Source organism: Microtus ochrogaster, chromosome 10, assembly GCF_000317375.1.
Source record: "Microtus ochrogaster isolate Prairie Vole_2 chromosome 10, MicOch1.0, whole genome shotgun sequence".
Classification (NCBI taxonomy): Eukaryota; Metazoa; Chordata; class Mammalia; order Rodentia; family Cricetidae; genus Microtus; species Microtus ochrogaster.
This window is the reverse complement of record NC_022016.1, coordinates 20,631,266-20,652,540: the sequence shown is the minus strand read 5'-3', so window position 1 is coordinate 20,652,540 and position 21,275 is coordinate 20,631,266. Positions and strand designations below refer to the sequence as shown.

At 43.3% G+C, this 21,275-nt stretch overlaps 1 protein-coding gene across 1 annotated transcript; it reads left to right on the top strand.

The window, feature by feature from the left end:
* Positions 1–5,003: 5,003 nt before the first annotated feature.
* Positions 5,004–7,437, top strand: Cer1 (cerberus 1, DAN family BMP antagonist). Its single transcript, XM_005352676.1, has 2 exons — positions 5,004–5,504; positions 7,153–7,437. Exons 1-2 carry the CDS (start codon positions 5,004–5,006, stop codon positions 7,435–7,437), a joined length of 786 nt encoding a protein of 261 aa, XP_005352733.1.
* The last annotated feature ends 13,838 nt before the right edge of the window (positions 7,438–21,275 follow it).

The following is a 21,275-nucleotide window of genomic DNA, read 5'->3' as shown; positions in this document are numbered from 1 at the left end:
CCACAAGCTGCCTAGTGGTACCTGGCAGGCGCCTCGTCCTCCTGCCTGAGTTACCTTCCTTAGGAGTGTCAAAACCCTTCCCCTGAGAGTTATCTACAAACCGTAGCCGTATGACAAAGTTCAGATACCCACTCTGAGATGCAGCCAGCTTGGGAAATAAAGAATGGTTTATTCTGAATCCTTCCAGATTTAGTGGAAATTTGATTTTAAAATAGAGTCTAAGCATGGAGAATTAAGAATAAAGTCCTCCAGGACAGAGACCCCTCTCAGAAAGCACAGTCCAGCCAGACTCTTGTCAGAAGTTTCCATCCACACTGCTATTACGTTTGGGAGGTTGAAACAAACATCACAAGACTAACTGTAGAACTTGGGCCAGGAAAAGAAATGAAACAGAAAATGTGCTCAATAAAATGCCCGTGTCTGGAGCTTTGGATCCTGCAGCCCCCAGGAATAGTAGGCCTTACCCTGAACAGTCATCTCTGTGGTGAAGAAGATGCACGTTAGTAAGCCCAGCTCTACCTGTCACTGAACGACTGAATGAAGAAATTAGCCCCAAGTCAGGGCACACGCCTCCAGTCTCAGCTCTCAGAGGGGGGGCTACCTAGACAATATAGAAAACACCTTTCTCAAGACCGCCAGTAGGCTGCTCTTGTAATTGAAAGCTTTGAGATCCTCATGGCTTTTCACCCTCTTTCTGATGCTCCTTTCTGACCTTAGTCTACTGAGGACTGACTTCATAAAAAAATGACTTAAATGTTGCTTAAAAGTTAAGGAAGGCAGAGATGGTCCTCGAAGGAGGGAGAGGGTTTTACAGAAATAGAGGCCAGACTTCAGTGTGTGGGTATACAAGCAGATACGAAGACAGAGGTTGGATTTGAAGCAACAATCCCATCGCTGAGCAGATGAGAACACCGGAGACAGTTTGAACAAGTCTGAGGCTGTCCCACACTATGGAAATGCTGAGGGAGGAGATCTTGCTATGGAGCTATGTGGGGAGGATGTGATTCTAGGGGACGGGGAAGGACACACTGTACTGGCAGGGTTTGAGGTCACAGGTAAGAAACTGTTGTATGGTGACTTCTGTCTTTCTCCGTATAAGAAGGGATAAGGTCAGTTGCTGAAAATGAGGGCAGGTTAGATAATTGACAGAGCACTCGGGGGTTAGATAATTAGAGTTTAGGTTTATATGGAAAACCAAGAGATTACTACAGTAATGAAAGAGTGCTGAGCAGAGTTGAGAGAAAGATACTTTGTATAGAACCAATTTGTCCCATCTTCCCATTGTCTCTGGCAGCAGTATGGTTGTACTGTAGCCGTGGGCCCAGGATAGGTGGATAACTTCATGTCTACAGAGCAAAGGGCCAGGAATAGAGAACAGTCCAGAAATCCAAATTTATGAACCATGGAATTCAAGCTGGATATAACAGGAAGTGAGGACCAGAAGATTCGGAGATACAAGTTAATTGGTGACCTCATTCATTCATTAAACCAGTACTTCTGAGCATTTGCACTGCGAAATGAACTGACTTACATCCTGAGATGGTGGCAAGAACCCATCAACTTGATCTTTTTCAGACTAAAATCTGGGGTAGGGACAGATGCTAAATGAATGTTCACATAGCCCTTATTTGGTTAGAGTTGTGTGCTATGGTGATACAGCAGGACGAGATGATGTCAGAACAACTGTATGAGAACAGGGTTGGGTGGCCATCCATGTGATGCCCATGCCAGGTTATCAGTATAACATGGTCACAATCCATTCCTGTGGACACGGAAGGCCACTCAGAATGACAAGTCAAGAGGCGGTATTGTCCTAGGTGAAGTCTAGAGACATACAGTGTCCAAAGCAAACTATTCAAAAGCTCAGGTAGCAGCTGATCATGGCAAGGACAGATTGTCCATAAGGGAGAAGGAACTAGGGAAGGCTCACACTTTTTAATATTATTGAATCTGGTTACTCCTGACCTACTCTAAAAGAAAGAAAAGATGTACAATGTCTACTATATTTTTTTGTGCTAAGTGAATACTTGTTGAATAAAATTAAGAGAAACGGTATGCAGTCCGATGTGTTTTGGCATTTGGGAATAGTTGATAAAGCCTGATTAGTATAAGAACGGTGTCTACCTAAAGTTTTCTTCTATTTTGACTAAATAACACTTTTATTAATTAAATAACTCTACAAACTACAGCATATACTAGCCATGGAAAAGGACATCCTTATCATTAGTCCCTATGATTCTCCAGTGTTGGGACTCACATATACATCGTATGAATGAATGAATGAATGAACGAATGAATGAATGAATGAATCCAGGGCGTGGGACAGAATTGGGGAAAGGAGCTGCTTCTGAATATATCCTTTCTGTAAGATGGGTCAGGGAATGATGTTAGAAATAGTTTTACATTTTAAATAACTTACTAAATTAAATTGCTGAGAAAATGGTTTTAAGGGAAACCATGTACTCTACCTTTCTCTGTTCTTGATGTTTGAAAAATAAGAAAAAAGGGTTGGCAGGACGGCCCAGTGTGTGAAGGCACTTGCAGATAAGCTTCATGACCCGCATGAGTTTCATCCTAGGACCAAGATGGTAGAAAAAAGATGGACTTCCATAGGCTGTCCTCACCTCCACATGTTGAGGACATGTTCATACACACGCGTGCGCGCGCGCACACACACACACACACACACACACACACACATAGAACAAAAGCTAAACTAAATGTTAAAAAAAATTCTGCCTTATTTTGCATTAAAATCTCATATTCCTATGATACTACTTCTATCCTATGTTTTGAGGAAAATAGAAAGGATGAGAATCTACAGCGCTGAGAAAGACGAGCCTCCCTGTTCTGAGTTGTAAGAGATGCTGGAGACGGCCTTTCATTTCGTGCTTCTTCTGCAGGAGGCTTCTTGTCAGTCAGGGTACTTGCAGGCTTGAGCAGCAGGACGGGACGGAAGAGCCAAAGGAAATTCTCCGGGACTGATCTGTAATCGGCAACTATGAGTTCCAAAATTTGGGTCCAGAAGACGGGAAGCTAAGACCAAAGGAAAATTAAGTGAATGACTGGTATCCCAGGAGGTAATAAAGTTAGAGAGCTGTGCCCTGCATAGTTAACCTGTGTAAGGCGGGAGCCAGTCTTTAGCATCTTAATCACTTTCTAGTATCCATCTTGACTTTTCATCCACAACGTCTTCTACAAATGTCTGTTCAACAGAAATTGTTCCAACTGTGTCCAATAGCCAACAATTCCAGAGCCAGGTAAGATGAGACCCCAGGTAGAATCCCTGGATTAGCGCTTCAATTGGGTCAGGCAAGACCCTATGTGACTGATGGTAGTGGACTTTAAGTCACTGGACAGTGAAGTTTAAACAGGAACCAAAAGATATATCCTAGTTGGTTTTCATACCACACGTAATACCAGAAGACCTAATGGCTGCTCTGGAGGGCTCATTGCATTGGGCAACTGAGAAGAGCCGAGGAATTCAAGTATCAGGCAAGTTTTTAAAAAGACTAAAACAAATGATGAACACTAATGTTCTTGCGGTACGGAGCAGCGTCCGTTCAGTGAACATCAGGGAACGTACCATTGGCGTCTGGAACAAGTCAAGTACACGTCTTTTAGAATTCTAGTAAAATGATAACCCATGTATGCGTAGTTGGCAAATGGCTTATGGGAGGCCTTGCCTCGGAGAACTCAGCAACGATTATCAAGAACACAAATGCCTGGAAAGACGTCCCAGTGGGGAACGTGTAGAAAGAATGCATGCTAAACAAAGGGAGAGTACATTCCCGGTCACCTCTGTGTGACTAAACAGAAGGGGCAAGAGAGATAAGCGAAGGTGTGGCTTCCCAGTTGGGACATTATTTTGGGAAGGTAGACCGAATTGCAAGGTATTGATCTGTTTCTTGTACCCAGGGCTAACTTCAAATTATCATTAGCCACTTAACCCCTTAGTCCCTGGAGACTTGTGTCTGTCTCCATCTTTATTGAGTCTGATCACCAATTACTTAGATTTGCGGCAGATGTGGATTCAGTCAGGTAAGGACCTCCCACTCCAGCTTCATCCCCCCCCTCCCCCAATGGATCAAACCTGGATTTGTACTCCACATTTCTCAAGCCTGGCTCCGTTAAAGATGAGAAAATAATAACGATGATGAAGGGGCTTGAGGGACACATTATGGTCCTTGATCGATGAGCTGTCAGCTTCTGTCACTCGGGATCCTGTGGAGAACAACTCGAAGAGTTTGGGATCTCTGGCCAGTTGTGAAATCTGGCACTCAGTGTTTGTTTCTCCATGTGAAAGGATTAACTCTAGAATTCTGAGTCTCCATGTGTGGATAAGGAAGATGTATTCCCTTAACTCGGCTATGACCAAAGGCTTCCATCCACATGTGAATACAGAGAAGGCAAAGAAGGCTGCTGTGCCACCAAGCTGATCCTCTCTCTCTCTCTCTCTCTCTCTCTCTCTCTCTCTCTCTCTCTCTCTCTCTCTCTCTCTCTCTCTCTCCTGTGAAGGCCTGGGCTTTTGCTTAACATGGCCTTTTTGTTTTGTTTTGCCTTTGACACTTCTCTAGCTAACACATGTGGCGTCTGTTCTACCCCAGCTCCATGCAGATGTGAAGCAAATGCTCGCTGGCTCTGTTTTTCCTTCTAATGACAATGATGAGGAATTCAGACAAAGAGCAAGTTGTTTTTGCCAGCACAGCCACTCCTAAGTCTCAGACAACAGCTAAGCCACCAGCTAATTACCCCCCCCCTCAGGCTTTCCCTGGGGGGCTTCAAAAATACAGAACCAAGTGAAGGCAGGACACCATTAGCACTGCATAATGTAAGCAAACACTTAATGTATTTGCTTTGCCTGCCTGCTGACCACCTGCCTTCCCACCCTACCAGGCAGGTAGCATATATGGGATGTCCTGGCTGCAGTCCTACAGAGAGAGCCCCTCTCCTTTGGGCCTGGCCATCTGTGAACCTAATCTCAGTCTCTGGGCCCTGGTAGCATGTATCTCCTCTTACTTCAGCTGCTTGTGCTCCTGCCTCTGGGGAAGGCAGCTCGATGCGTGGACGGCTGCCAGAGCTCATTCTCCTTTGTGCTCCTGGAAAGGGGTCGCAGAGATCTCCACATGGCCAACCGTGAGGAGGGAGAAGACAAGCCAGATCTGTTTGTGGCAGTGCCACACCTCCTAAGCGCCAGTCTGGCTGGGGAAGGCCAGCGGCAGAGAGAGAAGATGCTGTCCAGGCTTGGAAGACTCTGGAAGAAACCTGAGACAGAACTTCACTCCAGAAAGGATGTGGAAAATGATCATGTCTCATTGGGGATCCAGGCCCTCACTCAGCCAGCAGATGAGAGGGAAGTGGAGAGGTCCCCTCTTCAGGAGGAAGCCAAGAAATTCTGGCATCGCTTCATGTTCAGGAAGGGCCCGGCCTCACAGGGGGTCGTCTTGCCCATCAAAAGCCACGAAGTACATCGGGAGACCTGCAGGACAGTGCCCTTCAACCAGGTATGCACTGTAGGGGGAAAACAGCCAGAGTCTGTAAGACTTGGGGACAGATAGGACAAATGCAAAAGAGGCTGACAAGAGACTGTGCCTTGTCTGTTCCCCATTTGATCCTCAGGTATTCGTTGTGGGATTTGGCAAAATGTGATTAATTTCCCTCATTTCCCTTATTTCCTTCTCACGTCTCCTTTGTGTCCTGGATGCTGGAAGTGCTTCAAGTGGCACGGTCAGTCTTGGTGGTCACCATTTTGAAGGCACAGAGTTTGTTGAACGTGTATATTTTTACTGGTTATCATCCATATAGAAAAGTAAGGTTATGCTCTCAGGCCCCTGAGAATTCAGAGCAACTGCCAGAACTACCTTACAGCTTCTCTCCATATTCATGAAGAGGTAGAAAAGCAAGTACATCAAACTGGAGGTGAAGTGGGCTACCCCAGCTATCTCCCTGGGTGCCCTGCTTCATTTCTGACGCCTACACCTTACTACTTCGCAGGTCCATGACAATTTTCTTTAAATAGTTGCTGAAATTATTTGACCTTGAAAATGCCCCTCAGAAACTCTAGGCTGTGATTCTCACTATCATTTCTTGGCATTGTGATAGCAAAACATAATTTAGAGTGTAATTTATGTTTCTCTTAGGTTTTCAGAAATAACCGTAATGTGAAATGACATCTCTTTCCTTACCTGCACTGGCTAATTTGTAGTGACCAGGACCAGTTCTGTACTCTTAAGACAAAGGAACATTCTCGTATTCTGCTTTCTCCAGTCCTGGCAATGCCTACATTCCAAATGCTAAGTTAAAGTAGAGAAAATGCATCAAAAAGACACTGAACCAGAAGCAGTGCAGGAGAGACTAAAATTTTACAGTCTAGTAACACTGCCCGATTAACTAGGCAGTTTTCTAAGGCAATTGCCTGTGTAGCAATGGCAAGTCAATCATCAAGTAATAATATCTGCTTTGCCGGTCCGTGTGCAATTAGAAAATTGCTCCTAAGACTTGGGCAATCAAGTTCCCTTTGAAATTCTTACTTTTTAATTCTATTGCTAATTAAATTAAAATGAAGGTGTTTGACTCATATTTTAGAAGACACATAAAACTGGGTATCTGGAGTTATGAGAAAAGCAGCAAAGGTGATGTAACATAGGTATATACATCATGACTCTGCTGCTTTGTAGACCTGACTGCTTCACAACTCAAATAAAACAGGACAGAACTGAACTCATGGTCTCTGGCCTATTCCATGGTTAACTGACCAGTATTTACTGAAAAACTGCTGTGCACAATGCACTATAGAGAACAGAACGGTGGGATATGGTATGGTTAAGTAAGAAGGCTGCCGTTACAGCTTTTTGTTTCCAACTGGTTATATCCAACTAGATGGAAATCTTTAAAGTATGGTGTTTATAGTGGAAATTATTTTCACGTTAACTTTAGGCTTTTTAGAGGCTAACTGATGTGATGATTATTACACAATTATTACATTATTGTGAGGATGAGTTACATGATAAAGAAAGCTTTGGTGAGGTGGCTTTGTCCCTAACGGACTCCCTGTGTTGGATATCACAAAGTGCATTCCCAATTTAGGTCATTCTCTATCATCCTTTTGTGTCATGAGTTGCCTTGAGACGACCCAACCTGTTTGCCTTTCAGACAATTGTCCACGAAGACTGTGAGAAAGTTGTTGTGCCGAACAACCTCTGCTTTGGGAAATGCGGGTCCATTCATTTTCCTGGAACGGAGACATTCCCCTCCAACTTCTGCTCCCACTGCTCGCCTGCCAAGTTCACCACCGTGCACCTGAGGCTGAACTGCACCAGCCCAATCCCCGTGGTCAAGATGGTGATGCAAGTGGAAGAATGCCACTGCATGGCTCAGGCAGAGCACGGAGAGGGACACGCCCTACCAGCTGGTTCCCAGGAGTCCTTCATCCCTTGACCTTCAGCTTCTGAAGCTGTCCCATGATTACCTCTGAAAGCAAAACCCCAACAGAAAAAGTGGGGGTTGCTCAATATGGAAATGTTCAGTGGTTACATAAAGGGGAAGTAGCACCCACTCTTCTTTTTTTTTTTTTTCACTTGTGTTTAGACCGGGAATTATGTAGTCTGGGCTAGCCTCAGACTTGCTGTATGACTAGAAATGACTGTACTCTCTGGATCTACTTCCTGGGTGTTGGGTTTTCAGGCACACACTGTAACACCTAGCTCTCAGTTAGAGGGATTTCTGGAAGGATTTTGCATATTTTGAAACTGCCTTTGAGATGTAGGAAACGTTTTGATTCTTTTGAATGGTTCTTGCCGCAGATGTGGGAAGCAACTTACTTGATAGCCCATATCTTTTCTTTTCTTCCTGTACTCCTCACACGAAGCTTTTACTGGGGGTTCCCCGACTTTAAAGAGGGAACCCTGATGCTTCTCTTAGCAGTTTATACACGGAGGGGACTCAGGCACTAGGAACCAAGCCATTTCCCAGAGTTTGAGGAAAATGTATGAACAGTATTAGAGTCAAAGGCCATCTGGGGATGTTACTGAGAAACCCAGCAAGTCTCAAATACATTGCAAGTCATTTTGAAGGGAAACGGTTTATAGGTGACATCTTCTGCTCACGTCCCCCTTGAATCTTGTGGCAGGGTGGGCTTCTAACTACGGTGGAAGAGCGTGTGTATGACAAATAGAACTCCACAGATCCTTCAATTTCAAGTTCTGAATGTGATCGGAATGGTGTATTAAATTTTAGTGTATGAAGAATTCTTGAAAATACTGTGTCACATAAATGTCTGGTATTGGTCTTTCGGGACTATTTCTGAAATGACTTCATGGGCTTCTGACATTGGCCATGGGCTTCTGATGTCACAAGCAACCCCTGTGGAAGTCATTCAGTCACTGTCTCTTAGCAGCTGCCTCTTCCCTGCCTGCATTTATTTGTGTCCAGCTATTACACAGCATTGCCTCTTCCCAGCCAGATTACTTTTTAATAGTAGCTTTTGAATATTTATTTAGAAATTACTTGATTTAGATCCCTTTGCTTTTAGTACCCCCACACTCACACCCCCACATTTCCCCGAGTAATGACTAATTATGTTTATAAAGAAATTAATTTTACATTTTAATTTGATTCCTCTTAAATCACCATCTAACATGACGCTCTGAAGAAGCAAACGCATTTATAGTGAGTGTGTATTGTGCAACATATCAATGTAACAGAATATGAGCTACAGAGATACACATGTGGCGTTTACAGCAGAATGTATTATACCCTTTGGTGGTCAAAGACAACCTAATTGGCCAAGATGTGGTCATAAGCATAAAATTGTTAAGCATTAATGATATCCCAGCTGGTCAATATTTTTTGTTGCCAAAAGCTATTGAGCATCTGTCTCGTGTGCAACTGCCTAGGCCTGATTATGTAAACCCATCTCTGTCAATCGGGGTCCCCTTCTCCTCTTTACACCCTCACAAATCCCACTCATCTATACTTACAAATAGACTCTCAAGCCCACGCTCCAAACAATTATTAATTTTATTCAAACTTCTGGTCTGCTCTTCCCTCGCACGTAAACTCCAGATGTGCTAGCTGATAGACGGCTAAGAGCTTGCATTCATAAAGTGATTTGTGGGAACCTCATCAAAGAGCCCATTCACAAACACTTTTACTTGCAAGAAAAAGCAGTGTACAGTGTCTCAGTGTATAAAACACGGGAGCATAGGACACTGTTGAGAGGAAATGCACAAATAGTGTATCCCTTAGACAACAGATGTGTCTTTAAATCCATCTACTCCTCTCAAGAAACCCATGAAGCAGGCAGTCACCTATTTTGCCAGTAAAGAGAGCCAGTCTTGAAAGTTCCAGTGACTTTGTCTAAATGTGCACGGGCATCATTTTCCTTACTTTTAATAGACTTGAGAATCTAGATTTACTTATAGCTGTATTTCAGAATGTGTCTAGATCATACGTGGTGAAGGCTGACAAGACAGCGCTCCTTCTGTGACACTCTGGTCCAGATATATTTGCTTTCCTCACATAGCTAGGGGACTACATCAGACATGGAAGCTTTCCACTTGTAGTTCTGACTGATGCTTTACACGGGGCGCCCATGAGAAGCGATAATCAAGGACCTCACTTGGGTCTTCTGATCCAACTACTTGACATTCCCAGTAGAATGTCTATTTGTATTAAATACTCTCATTCCATCTCTATCACTTTAGCTTTATGTCTCACAGGTCTCTTACTGCAGATGTCTCACCAAGCTTTTCTTTCTGAGTATGTCCCTGGACCGGGTTCTTTGTTAAACATAGCGATCACTTTATTAGTCCTCTCTACGAATGCCATCCTAGATTTTGGTTTTATTTTTCTCTCATAAAGAAAGGAAGAAAAGAAGGGAGGGAGAGGGAGAGGGAGGGAGGGAGAGAGAGAGAGAGAGAGAGAGAGAGAGAGAGAGAGAGAGAGAGAGATATGAAGGTTGGAGCTGAAAAAATGGCTCAGTCAGTAAAGTGCTTGTCATACAAGCTTGGAACTTGAGTTCATATTTCATGTCCCTAGTAGCCACATGAAAGCTAAGAGGTAACACATCTGTAAACCCAGCCCTGTCATATGTGCTTGTGTGTGTGTGTGTATCAGTGTGTACGTGCATTCATTCATGGAGCTGATGAACCAGTCAACCCAGAGAAATCCATAAGCTCCAGGCTCAGCAAGAGATCCTGTCAGAGAGATAATGAGGAAGACACCCAACAATGACCTTTGACCTACCCTCCATGATACTCATTCACACGAATCTGTGCTTTTAACTTTGGATCTCCTCTGGTATTTTGGCAGTCTTGTATACACATTGCTCAGTAGTGCACGCTGTTGTCTTTGTGTGCATGCTTTGTTCATCAAAGGCTCCCCAGTTACATATATGCTGTGCACTAGCTTGAGAGCAAGTTAAACAGATGCTCGGCTCCTGTAGAGTTTCCACTCCTGAAGTGGGATGGCCAAGGAACTTGAAAATCAAACAACTGTAAAGGGAAAAATGAAGTGTCTATATGCTCTGTGCAGGGCAGCATTCTAGAGACAGGTTGCTTTCTATTGAGTGGTCTCTGGAAGTGGGGACATTAAAGCGGTGCCCTTTTAATGGGTGACATATTCTCCTTTAATGGTCTATGGCAGTCTCTTCTCTGCACAGTGTCCTATCTTTTATTTCCAATTCCTTTTGATAGGTTTTTTCCTAAATGTTTCTAAGCTGACATTGAGTATTCTCTCCAGAGAGCAGCCGAGTGAGATTTAGGACTTTGTTTTCCCAGTGTGCACTTGCTTGTGACATTTGTTGACAAGAGTTTATTTTGTTTTTCACACATAATGCATTTGTCACTGGTTGTCTGCTGCATATTCTTCCAGGGCCTATGCACTTGACAGGAGCAGAAACTTCTTGAGACAAAGAAAGGAAAAGATCGTGCACTTATTTTTGAAGACTGTTCTGGAAATAACTCAAATGACCCTTATCCCATGGTTAGCCCAAACAAGTCACATGGCCATCCTAATTCCAATGGTGTTTGAAGGTACTAATTTTATTGATATTGTTATTTTAAATAAAGGATTTCACATATCCTAGCCTGGTCTAGAACTCACTGTGTAGCTGACGATAACTTAGGACTTCTGATTCTTCTATCCCCACCTCCCAAGCGTCACGGTTACAGGTGTTTGCCATTACTGCCAGTTTCTGTGTTTGGAGTTGTAACCCTCCACCAAGGCAAGGTACAGGATTTTCTTTGACATGTTGTTCATTGAATCCATAATTAAGAATGCGGTTCAATTCCTGAATTTTTAGATTTATTCTAAGCAACACTCTACACTAAAAACTTCAGGTTATTTAAAGATAAATGGGACATGTTTCCTTCTACTTCAAGCCTTTCGGTGTGCAGCAAAGATGATGTGTGAGCCAGATAAGACAGCGACTCTTGTAGGCACAGGGAAGGGCTTATAATCATTGAGACGTTACTATATGTTTGCATGATTTATATCCTTTTAATGGACGTTTCCCGGTTATGTGAGTGCGTGCTGTGTGAGTGTTGTTGAGAATGGAATCTACAGTCTCATGCATGGCAGGGCAGCTTTCTGCCCAAGTCTTACTATGTGGGAGGTCCCTCTGTATGCTGCGAATATGTGTTGCTCTTACTGGTTGATGAATAAAGCTGCTTTGGCCTGTGGCAGGGTAGACTAGAACTGGGCAGGAAAGCCAAACTGAATACAGGGAGAAAGAAGGTGGCGTCAGAGAGATGCCAGCAGCCACTGAAGGAATAAGATGCCAGAGCCTTATGGGTAAGCCACGGGGCATGTGATGATACATAGATTATTAAAACAGGTTAATTTATATGTAGAGCTAGCCAGTAAGAAGCAGTTTTTAATTAATATTAGACCTCAGAGTGGTTGTTTAGGAACTGGCGGGTGGGGGAGAAACCTCTGGTTACACTCATTTAGTTTTTTCCCTTTGGAATTAAAGACTTAATTCATTCTTTGGTGCTGGAGAGGTTGCTCAGAGGTTAAGAGCACTAGGTGGATGCTCTTCCAGAAGACCAGAGTTCCATCCCAAGTGCTTGCATGGTGACTCACAACCGTTTGCAACTCTACTTTCAGGAGAGCCAATGTCCTCCTCTGGCTTCACCAAGGGCCCTGCAGATAAATTGTATACAAATATACATGCAGACAAAATGTCCATACGCATAAAATAAAAACAAAGAAAATTTTTTTAAAGAATTTAATTCATCCAGTCTCCTATTTTTATGTGTGTCTGTGATGAACACACCCCATAAAGAATATGAATAAACAAGCTTATGATTAACTGGACATAATCCCAGACCTTTGAAGTGGACAGTACAGGAGCAAGAAAAGACATGCTTTTGTTTCCCATTCAGTCTTTTATAAAGCATAGTGTGCTGCTCCCTCCAAAATCTCACCCCCAAACTCGGAAACTGTTTTCCGAGGGAAGCCTTCCATAACCCCAGTCAAACTTGAGTTCACTGCTTCCACGCCTCCATGGCACTGTGTTTCTTTATATCATACTTCATCTCAGGCCATAATTATACTTTTGTTTGTATCGTTAACTGAATTCTAAGATCCATGAGAACAGGGTTTCTTTTCCCCAGTGCAGTCAGTGCCTAGGAGTCTAAGAGGAGTCTAGTATGGAGCAGGTAGGAGCTTGGTAATGGGTTTGTAGCTACAAAAGGTACAGGATTAATGTATGTCCCATGCTGAACACATATAATGTGTCAAGAGCAGTGACAAGTTCTCTCTCTCTCTCTTTCTCTGTGTGTGTCTCTGTCTCTGTCTGTCTCTGTCTCTGTCTCTCTTTCTCTCTCTCTCTCACACACACATATGGGGAGAGATTTTTTTTATATAATTTCATTGAATCTGCTTGAAAATGCACAGAATAGAGATTTCAGTACCATTTTATAACTGCTGATGATCAGGCCCCCACAATAGTCACCTTGCTGCTAGGGAGTGGCAAGAGGTGAATGACTCCCAAACTCTAGTTCCTTTCTACGCTGCTTCAAGATAGAAAAAAGTATGTGTATGTCAGTAAATATAAAAATTCTATGCTATATGCAACCATATGCACGTAAAGGCATGCATGTACCTATAGCACATGATAAGCCTGAGGTTCATCCAGTTGTCCCAAGCCTTTTCTAAAGTAGCAATAGTAATGTGTTTTCGATTTTGGTGCTAGAAAACAGCCCAGAGGTATTAAACTATACAGGACTTATTTCACTGAAAATGGAGCCTGGCTAAGTCAGAATCTCTACACTCCCTTAGGGACATGGGCTCCTTCCTTTTTGCCGGTTACTGCCAATCTCCACAAGCTCTTCTCAGTGACACCATGCTTGTTGTTCCATCATCTACAGGCCAATGTCTATAGCAGAGAAGCAAAAGGATGTCCAGTGATGTCTTAACCGGCAAGTGTGTTGGAACTTGAGCCCCAGCTCTGCAGACAGTTCTTTTTCATTTTCCCCCCTTGTAAAGAGTTGAGTGCAATCAGGAATGCCCAAGATAATTGAATAATGAAATGAAGAAAGAGGATAATATGGCTGTTGGGCAGCCCAAACCAGCATCACCCACAGCTGTACTGCTTGTTATCTGGCTGTCATTGCTCTCTAGTTCATAAGCCCTCTAACAGAAGTCCTGTGTGTTACGTACGTCTTTGCTGTACTTCTGTCTCTGATATATTGTTTTATATTATATGTATGCACAAATTCATAATGCGTAATTCTAGTGTTTTAAAGGAATAAAATGGGTATAAATGACTATGTTTCATGAACTACTCTTGGAAGGGTAGCTACATGCGTGGGACTTGTGAATATCAGTGCACACACGTAAGGGTCATGGAGTCTTTATCACAATACTGTAAAAGGGGTAACTGAACCACGGAAATGTGCACAAACATTGGGGGTGTTCAGGGCAGGAAGCTTTGCATTTTCCCCGAGCATCTCAGATCTTTCCCAGGGATCCCGATTGTACCGCAAGATAACAAACAGAGAGGAAGAGCAGAGGTCAGAGATGCCCGGAGAAACCTTCGAACACCCCTGCACACGTCTCTTCCTGCACAGGCTGGAAAGTCAGGTTTGTGTGCTGGGGACAGAAGTCACGGTTTTGAGTGCAGCTCATGATTTCCGTTTGTCTTGTCTGAGCTGGATCTACACTGTGGAGTTTGGGGAGGTGACAGGGTGAGTAACCTCACTGAGCTAGGGACACTTCCTGTAAGGCTAGTTTCCTAAACCAGGCCTCCAGTCCCCACCCAGACGTTCAGCTCAGATTGCCACACAATGGCTTCCATCCTACCCCTTCTCTATTGTCCTCCTTCTTCTCTGGTAAAAAAAACAAAAACAAAAACAAACAAACAAACACGCAGCAGTGACCCACCTGGACAGGGTTTGGGCTAATACTTTCCAAGGAAATTATTACAATTTCGTTTTGCCAACCAACTAAAAGAAACACCTCTTTCATGACCAATGCCAGAAGACAAGAATTTCCAGTGGCCGTGTTTTGCATAATACAATCACGTCAATGCAAAAATCCTGGATTCCTGTTCAACAAGGAAGTGAACACTTCCTCAGGCAAAGGATGCCCTCTTCTAGATGCTTCCTCCTAGCCTAATGGTATCGTAGCACACTGGTAAACCGTCCTCCTGGGAAAGTGGTTGGGACCATGAGCTGTAGTGTAGGTCGTTACAGGCTTCTCTAACAGGCAAAAGCAGACTCCATGCCCGTTTCCCCGCTTTGCCCTTCAGGGTGATGAGATCATGGCAACATTGTAACGAAAATGACAATAATCTCCGTTTTTCCTCCGGTCTCACTTTTGTGCCTTTCTCCCTGTTCACCGCATTTCCAAATATTTAGTTATCTGCAGTTCCCGGGGGCTCCTAATTAAAGTCTGCTAATGTAGCTAGCCCACAGCTGTATTAATTCAAAATACATACATTTTGAATCTAGGAAGCCTCGGGATTGGGTTGGCTCATTGGGGTACCTTTAATGGCCATTTCTGGCTCCCTTGCTCAAGAAGACAGACGGTGCCTTTTTGAGGAGGTTGGGTTTTATTTCATAGACAACTGTTTTTAACCCTGTGTCTCTACTATAATTCTAGTATACTTGAGCTTTGAAATACGGAAACTGTTTTAAGACGTGGAGGTAAGACCGGGCGCCAGCACCTTGGTCTACGTGTTTTAAGCCACACAGGTGATTTTGCCAGACCACGGGAGATGCAGAGTGACTGAAAATCTCTGACCATACCCAGCAAAGTCCTAGGCTCAAATTCAGCACTGGAAAACAAACAACAGGCAAAATAGCAAAACAAAGCAAAAATGGCACCACATGAATTCTGAACGCTTGTTCAGGCTGTGAGAGTCAGCTGCTGGGCTGTTCCCTCAGCTCACTCGGGTGCCAGCGTTCTTCTACCTGGACGATCTACCGAGTTTTTCTCTACTGCTAAGGAGCTACACTGCTCCCTTCTGATTTACTCAGTTCCTTTGGTTGTTGCTGCTGCCGCCGCAGCTGCTACCAAGGGGTTAACTCCAGGACCTCACACATGTGAAGCAAGAGTTTTACTTAGTGCATTTTGGTTTGATTTTGTCTTTGTCCAAAGAAACTTGGGTCTTTAACTAAGTTGGTTTACTTCCTAAAAATATCACCTTTTAAAACAATCACTTTTTAAATTGTATTTACTCTTTTATTAGAGTTCAACTTTATGGTTCAATAGCCTTCAACTATTATGGGCTAAAACTTGCTTCAGATACTCAAGAGCAATGTCTACTTTTCAGAGTCTGATTCAGTGGATTTGGGGGATTCTCAGGAATCTGAATTTTTCCATAAATTACTTTAATATGCAAAATAGTTAAAAAATGAAAAGTGACAGGAATAGTTCCAAGTTCTCCAAGCTTTGACATTCTGCCATATTTCCCTTGTCTCTCAACTTGTATGGATGTGTATGTTTATATTTGATACATATTTGTGTTTTGTTAGACAATGTGAAAAGAAAATGTCAGGGTCTAGAGATGGCTCAGCAGGGCAAATCACTTAGAGCTCTTCTAGATAACCATCCATGCTGTCCTGCTTATCCTAACTACACATAACTCCAGTACCAGGGGGTTGTATGTCATCTTCTGGCTTTGGTGTGTGCACACAACATAAACATATGCACGCACACACACACGCGCCCACTCACACACACGCACACACACAGATACTTATGTGAGAATAAAAATAACTTTTTAAAATGTGAATTTTTTTCAGTTTTACCGTATTGTACTTTGCTTCTAAGAATAATGGATATTGTCATCTGCAATTAAGAAAGTGTTACCATTCCTATTTGCAAGATATCATCCAGTTGCTTGCATCACAAGAAGCACCTTCTGCATCTAGGGCTTCCTATCTAGCATGCTACCCTGGCGGAGCAGAAGAGACCTTTGTGGGATAAACAAGACTTCTAGAGTCTGTCAAGTCTCATCTGTTCTGGGTAGACTTCAGGAGCAGGCCAGACAAATGTCTCCGCTTTTCAGAATGTGCATCCCACGGCTCACACAATTTATGCCAAGCCTGGCGGCTCATCCAGCTCTCAGATGCTCCTTCGCTCACCTGCCTGAGCAGTAAGAGAGGGAAAGGCTCTTCCTTGTGCTAGAAACACCAAAGAGGATTCGCCTGTCCTCATCTTTAAATGTGAGTGTACAGCCAGGCGTCTGTATCATTAACTCTACTTCCTGCTTTCAGGGAAGAGGCTTGCGTAAGCGTAGCTACTGGTCAGTTGACCCTTGATGTGAGTAAAGAGTTAAAATTGCAGCCTGTGGAGCACTTTGGTGCAGCTGTGAGGAGGAGGGGTCATGGGAGTCATAGTGTGGTATGTTTGCTCGCTGAAACTGTCTCCACAGCTGCTCCTGCATATGCTATAATTTTAATACACTCTTAATAGTTACAGAGCACCTACACAAGCCTTCATAATGACAGCCTGGCCGTTCCTGAAGCAATTAATAAAGGACTACAGATCCAGGAAAGAGTCTGAGGGTTTGGACTTTTACAAGAGGGCTCCTGGCCACAGGACTTTCTAAGCCCAAGGTCACACTCTACTATTTACCTACCTGTCTCCTTACAGACACATGCTCCAGGCTTTCCTAAGCAACAAAAGTCAGAGAGATGAAGGAGAGAACTGGATATTGCTTGCTAGAAGAACACTAACTAGGAGTTAGTTTTTGTAACTCTGTTATAATGAACATTTCCATTTGCCAGAGAGGGCAGAGAACAAGACTATCAGAAACGCCGTGTGTGCTGTATATTATATACATCTATGAGCTTGTGGATATCAATATCCAGAGCCACACAGACAACTAATAAACCCAAGCAATGTTAGAGTTGAATGGTTGCAACAAAAGGCTCGAGATCCAAAACTAGTTCTATCTCTCTATAGAATGCTTTTCTGACTCCATCCTGTGGGTTCTAGTCACTTGACATTTTCCTGTTTCTATGTGTGGCGGTGGGCAAGGACAGACATTGGCCTTTTAACTAAACCTCTGCAAATAACACATTGGCAACTTATCCTCTTCTCTCTCTGCTCCTCTTCTTCTAAGTTATTTACTCTTCATATTCCATCTACAGAAATGGGAAAGGGCGAACTGTTCATAGCCACTTTAGCCTTACTTCTCAGAAGCAAGATGTGACAAGTTTCTTTGCCTAACTTATCAATGGGGACACACATATTTAAAAAGGAAAAAAAGGTTTTAAACAAACAGGACATTCATAAAATCAAGAGCTTACTGAGATTTTTGTTTTGTTTTGTGCATTATCTTAAGCTGTTATCAAATCAAATGGGTTTGCATCTTGGTGAGGATAAAACCCAAACTAGAATTACTACTGAGTCTCATTACTGGGACTGGCGGCTACTTTACTGGGCCATTGACACAGAAAGGAGACTATGTCCTAAGGAGTGTTGGCTTTGAGCTGTGACAATGGAGAGCTTTCATTGTTAAAGGGTCTGTTAGGACCTAATCAGCTGAAAGAGGCTCATCACAGCACACTGTCAGAGTTACTGTCTCCCAGGGAGGGGAAGCACTCTTGGGCCAGTGGGATGAGGGACTGTAGGCTTGTAAGGTGGACTTTCATTGGGAAATCCATAGCTGAATCTGAGGGAGCACAGGTCACTTTGGGAGTGATTGGCATTTGGAAGTGGGGTTAGAAGGAAGGAATTAATCAGGTTTTGAGTGGTGACAGGAAGTACAGATGACTGTGCAATTGTATATCAGAAGTAACAACTGACGGAAGCCAGCAGCCCAAGGCTTCCATGGTAACAAGTCGGTTCTCATCAGAGGGCTTTATTATGGTAGAGTTTAACTGCCCTCAGCAGCAATGGTGCTACAGTCTACTCTTCGCAGCTTGTTCTGTCTGTCTGTCTGTCTGTCTGTCTGTCTGTCTGTCTGTCTGTCTGTCTTTCCGTCCGTCTGTTCTTCCAGCCTAGAGATTGGCAGGATTCTTTTCTCTTTTCAGTAAATTTCCACTCTTTCCATCTTAAATAGATTTTAACTTGCTTAGTGTCCAGGGAATCTAAATTCGTACCAGAATATATTTCCCTTTGACATTTATTAAAATGTAACAATCTTGAGCTAATATTTATTTAATGTAGTCAAAACACCCAGAGCAAGCAGCCACCAAAAACCAGGTTCAATTTAGAATATTGAAAAATCTTTCCAAACATACTGCCTCTCTGCATTTTAACAATGATGCCTTCAATAGCAATCTTTTCCAGCTTAGAGTAGGTAATCGCCCTTGTCTAATGGTTCTCCTTTAGCCATAGCTTTGGTTTTGCAGTCCATCATAATTTGACTGTTCCATTCTCTTCTCTTCTCTGCCTTTCTACCTTCTATACTCTTGATCCACACCACAGGGTATGGATAGGTTCTCCTGTCTACATGTGTTCACCAAGAACACTTTCCTCCTCTGGAAATTTGAACCCTGCTTCCAGCCCTATATGTCCTGCTCTGCTTTGCTTCTCTGTGAGGCCACCCTGCTGAGACTACTAGCTTCTCAGTGACAGCAACTCTTAGCTTGTGTCTGTCCAACACTCCTTTCACCTTGGCCTCTAATAACTCAGTGGTTCTTCAGAGTTCCCCTAGCTGTTTGAAATTTAAAAGTGGACTTCGCCTACTTTTAACATCCCAGGACATGTTTTTTAACCTGATGATCATAACTGACATGTGAGTCTCTTAAAATGTGGGAAGGTGGGGAACTGTGTAGGACTTTACATATAAATATATGAAATAAGTGTACACATTCATATGTATGTATGGATATGTGTGCATGTGTACTTTTCTGAGGAGGGGATCTGCAACTTACATCATGTTCAAAGAGATGTACTACTCCAAAAAAAATGGTGAAGAGCAACTTTTAGATTACTAGTCTATTCGGGCATGGGCACTCTGCCACTCACACAGATGGGGGTGATAACTGGAGCAACCAAGAAATCATGAATGTGCATCAAATGTGGGTGCTTAGGGCATGGTACCCAGCTGGGCAGGTGGAGAACGCCATCCGCCCAAAGCTGCCAAGGGCTATTAGCCAGGACTGATGAAACTCTGGACTGCACCGACTTTTGGAAATCGCAGTCAAATCCAGTCCTCCCTGGTACTGGCACTGCAGCACAGCAGTTGGCAGAGCTTACCTACCCAAGTGCTCTGCCCGTGCCTTTGTCAGACACTACCTTGGCAGGGGCAGCACCGTTCCTCGTCCCTGTCTGTGTTTTCGTTATTTCCAGATAGAATCAGTTTGATTAGTAATCATGCTTCAGCATCACAGATCCATGAAGTAGAGCAGAATTCTGGAGGGAAATACGGCCCGTGACTCATTTCCATGCCTAAATTGGGTAGAAAGGCTCTTGGGTTGGGGATGTGGTTCTTTGGTCAAGTTCTCGCCTAGCAGTTTTGAGGTCCCAGCTTTGGTCCCCACCATGACATAACAAAACATTGAGAAAACCAACAGCAGTAACGACCAAAAACCTCTTCAGACAAGTATCTGGTATGGATGCTATATTTCTTCTGTTCACTCACAGTGATGCAAATCTATCAATACTGTCAGTGGTTAGCATGAATCACAGGACAAGATGACGCAACCTCATGAGGGAGATGGTCCTTTGTCAATATCTTTTAACTTCCCACGCCAAGGCAGTTCATGTAGGGGGAATATTTTTCTGGCTACTGATATCCTTCCATGCTTTTCCTAGAGAACTTTCTGTGAAATTGGTTTGACTGAAAACAGGCATAAAAAAGCAAGTATCGTCCCAATTTTCATGTGCACTCATACGTCTCTGCTAAGTATTCTGGCCACTTGTTGAGATCATTTAACACAGATTCTTCCTCTTCACAGAGACAGCTGAAGAGACATCAAAACAGCATGCAATTCAGGTCACTGGGTTTGGGGAATTTATTCGAAGTGTATTCCTTCAAAGTTACTCCTTACCTTTATTAGTTTTGCCTATTCAAAGAAATCGTCACAAAAATCTCACTAGCTCAAGCGCATAGTGATCACCAAAGTTCCTTATTCCAAAGGCAATTGCGACAAGCTTTCCAACACCATAGCTATGTGTAAAAGGGGAACTTGTTTTTTTTTTTTTTAACTCATTTTTATTGAAACAGAATAAAACTTGCATCTAGTCAAATCAGTGCTTACCGCTGAATTGCTTTAGGTTGCAATGGTCTAGCTGAACATTCTAAGACTTGAGTGTGTGTTTTGAATCATCCGACTGGTTGTTAGAACACAGGTTTGTAGGCTTCTCCTCCCAAATTTGACGTACCGTAGACTGGGGGTGTGGCTGAAAAATATGATTTTTCACAGGTTCCCAGGTGACACAGATGCTGCGTGTCTGGGCTCACACCGTGACTAAACTAATCTGTGACTTAGAGGTCACGAGTGTTTGCAATCAGAAAGAACACATTCTCAACTCCCTTGCAGCTCGCGATACTATGAGGGTGCAAACAAGATCCATAAGTGCTTTATAAGTGCAATGAGACACAGAACTCCAGGGTGGCAGGGTTCCAGGAGACTCCCCTCACTCCCCGATTTGGTTAGCATGAAGAGCGTCCCGACTGAAAGACAGACACAGAGCTACTCCACTGTAATCCCTTCACTCAGGAGCCTGAGACAGGAGGATGGATGGTCTTGAGTCCAAGATATAACATAACGTTGTCATTGGAGGATCTCCACAAAGGATCCCTAAACTACATTCAGAAAAGAACTTAAGGACTAGTCAGAGCAACGTGAATGTATTCAGTATCAATA

Excerpts from the sequence above, each read along its gene's own strand:
- Cer1 (XM_005352676.1), top strand. The coding sequence starts at position 5,004 with ATGTATCTCCTCTTACTTCAGCTGCTTGTGCTCCTGCCTCTGGGGAAG. Across the intron at positions 5,505-7,152 it reads GGACAGTGCCCTTCAACCAG|ACAATTGTCCACGAAGACTG; the intron begins GTATGCACTGTA and ends TTTGCCTTTCAG.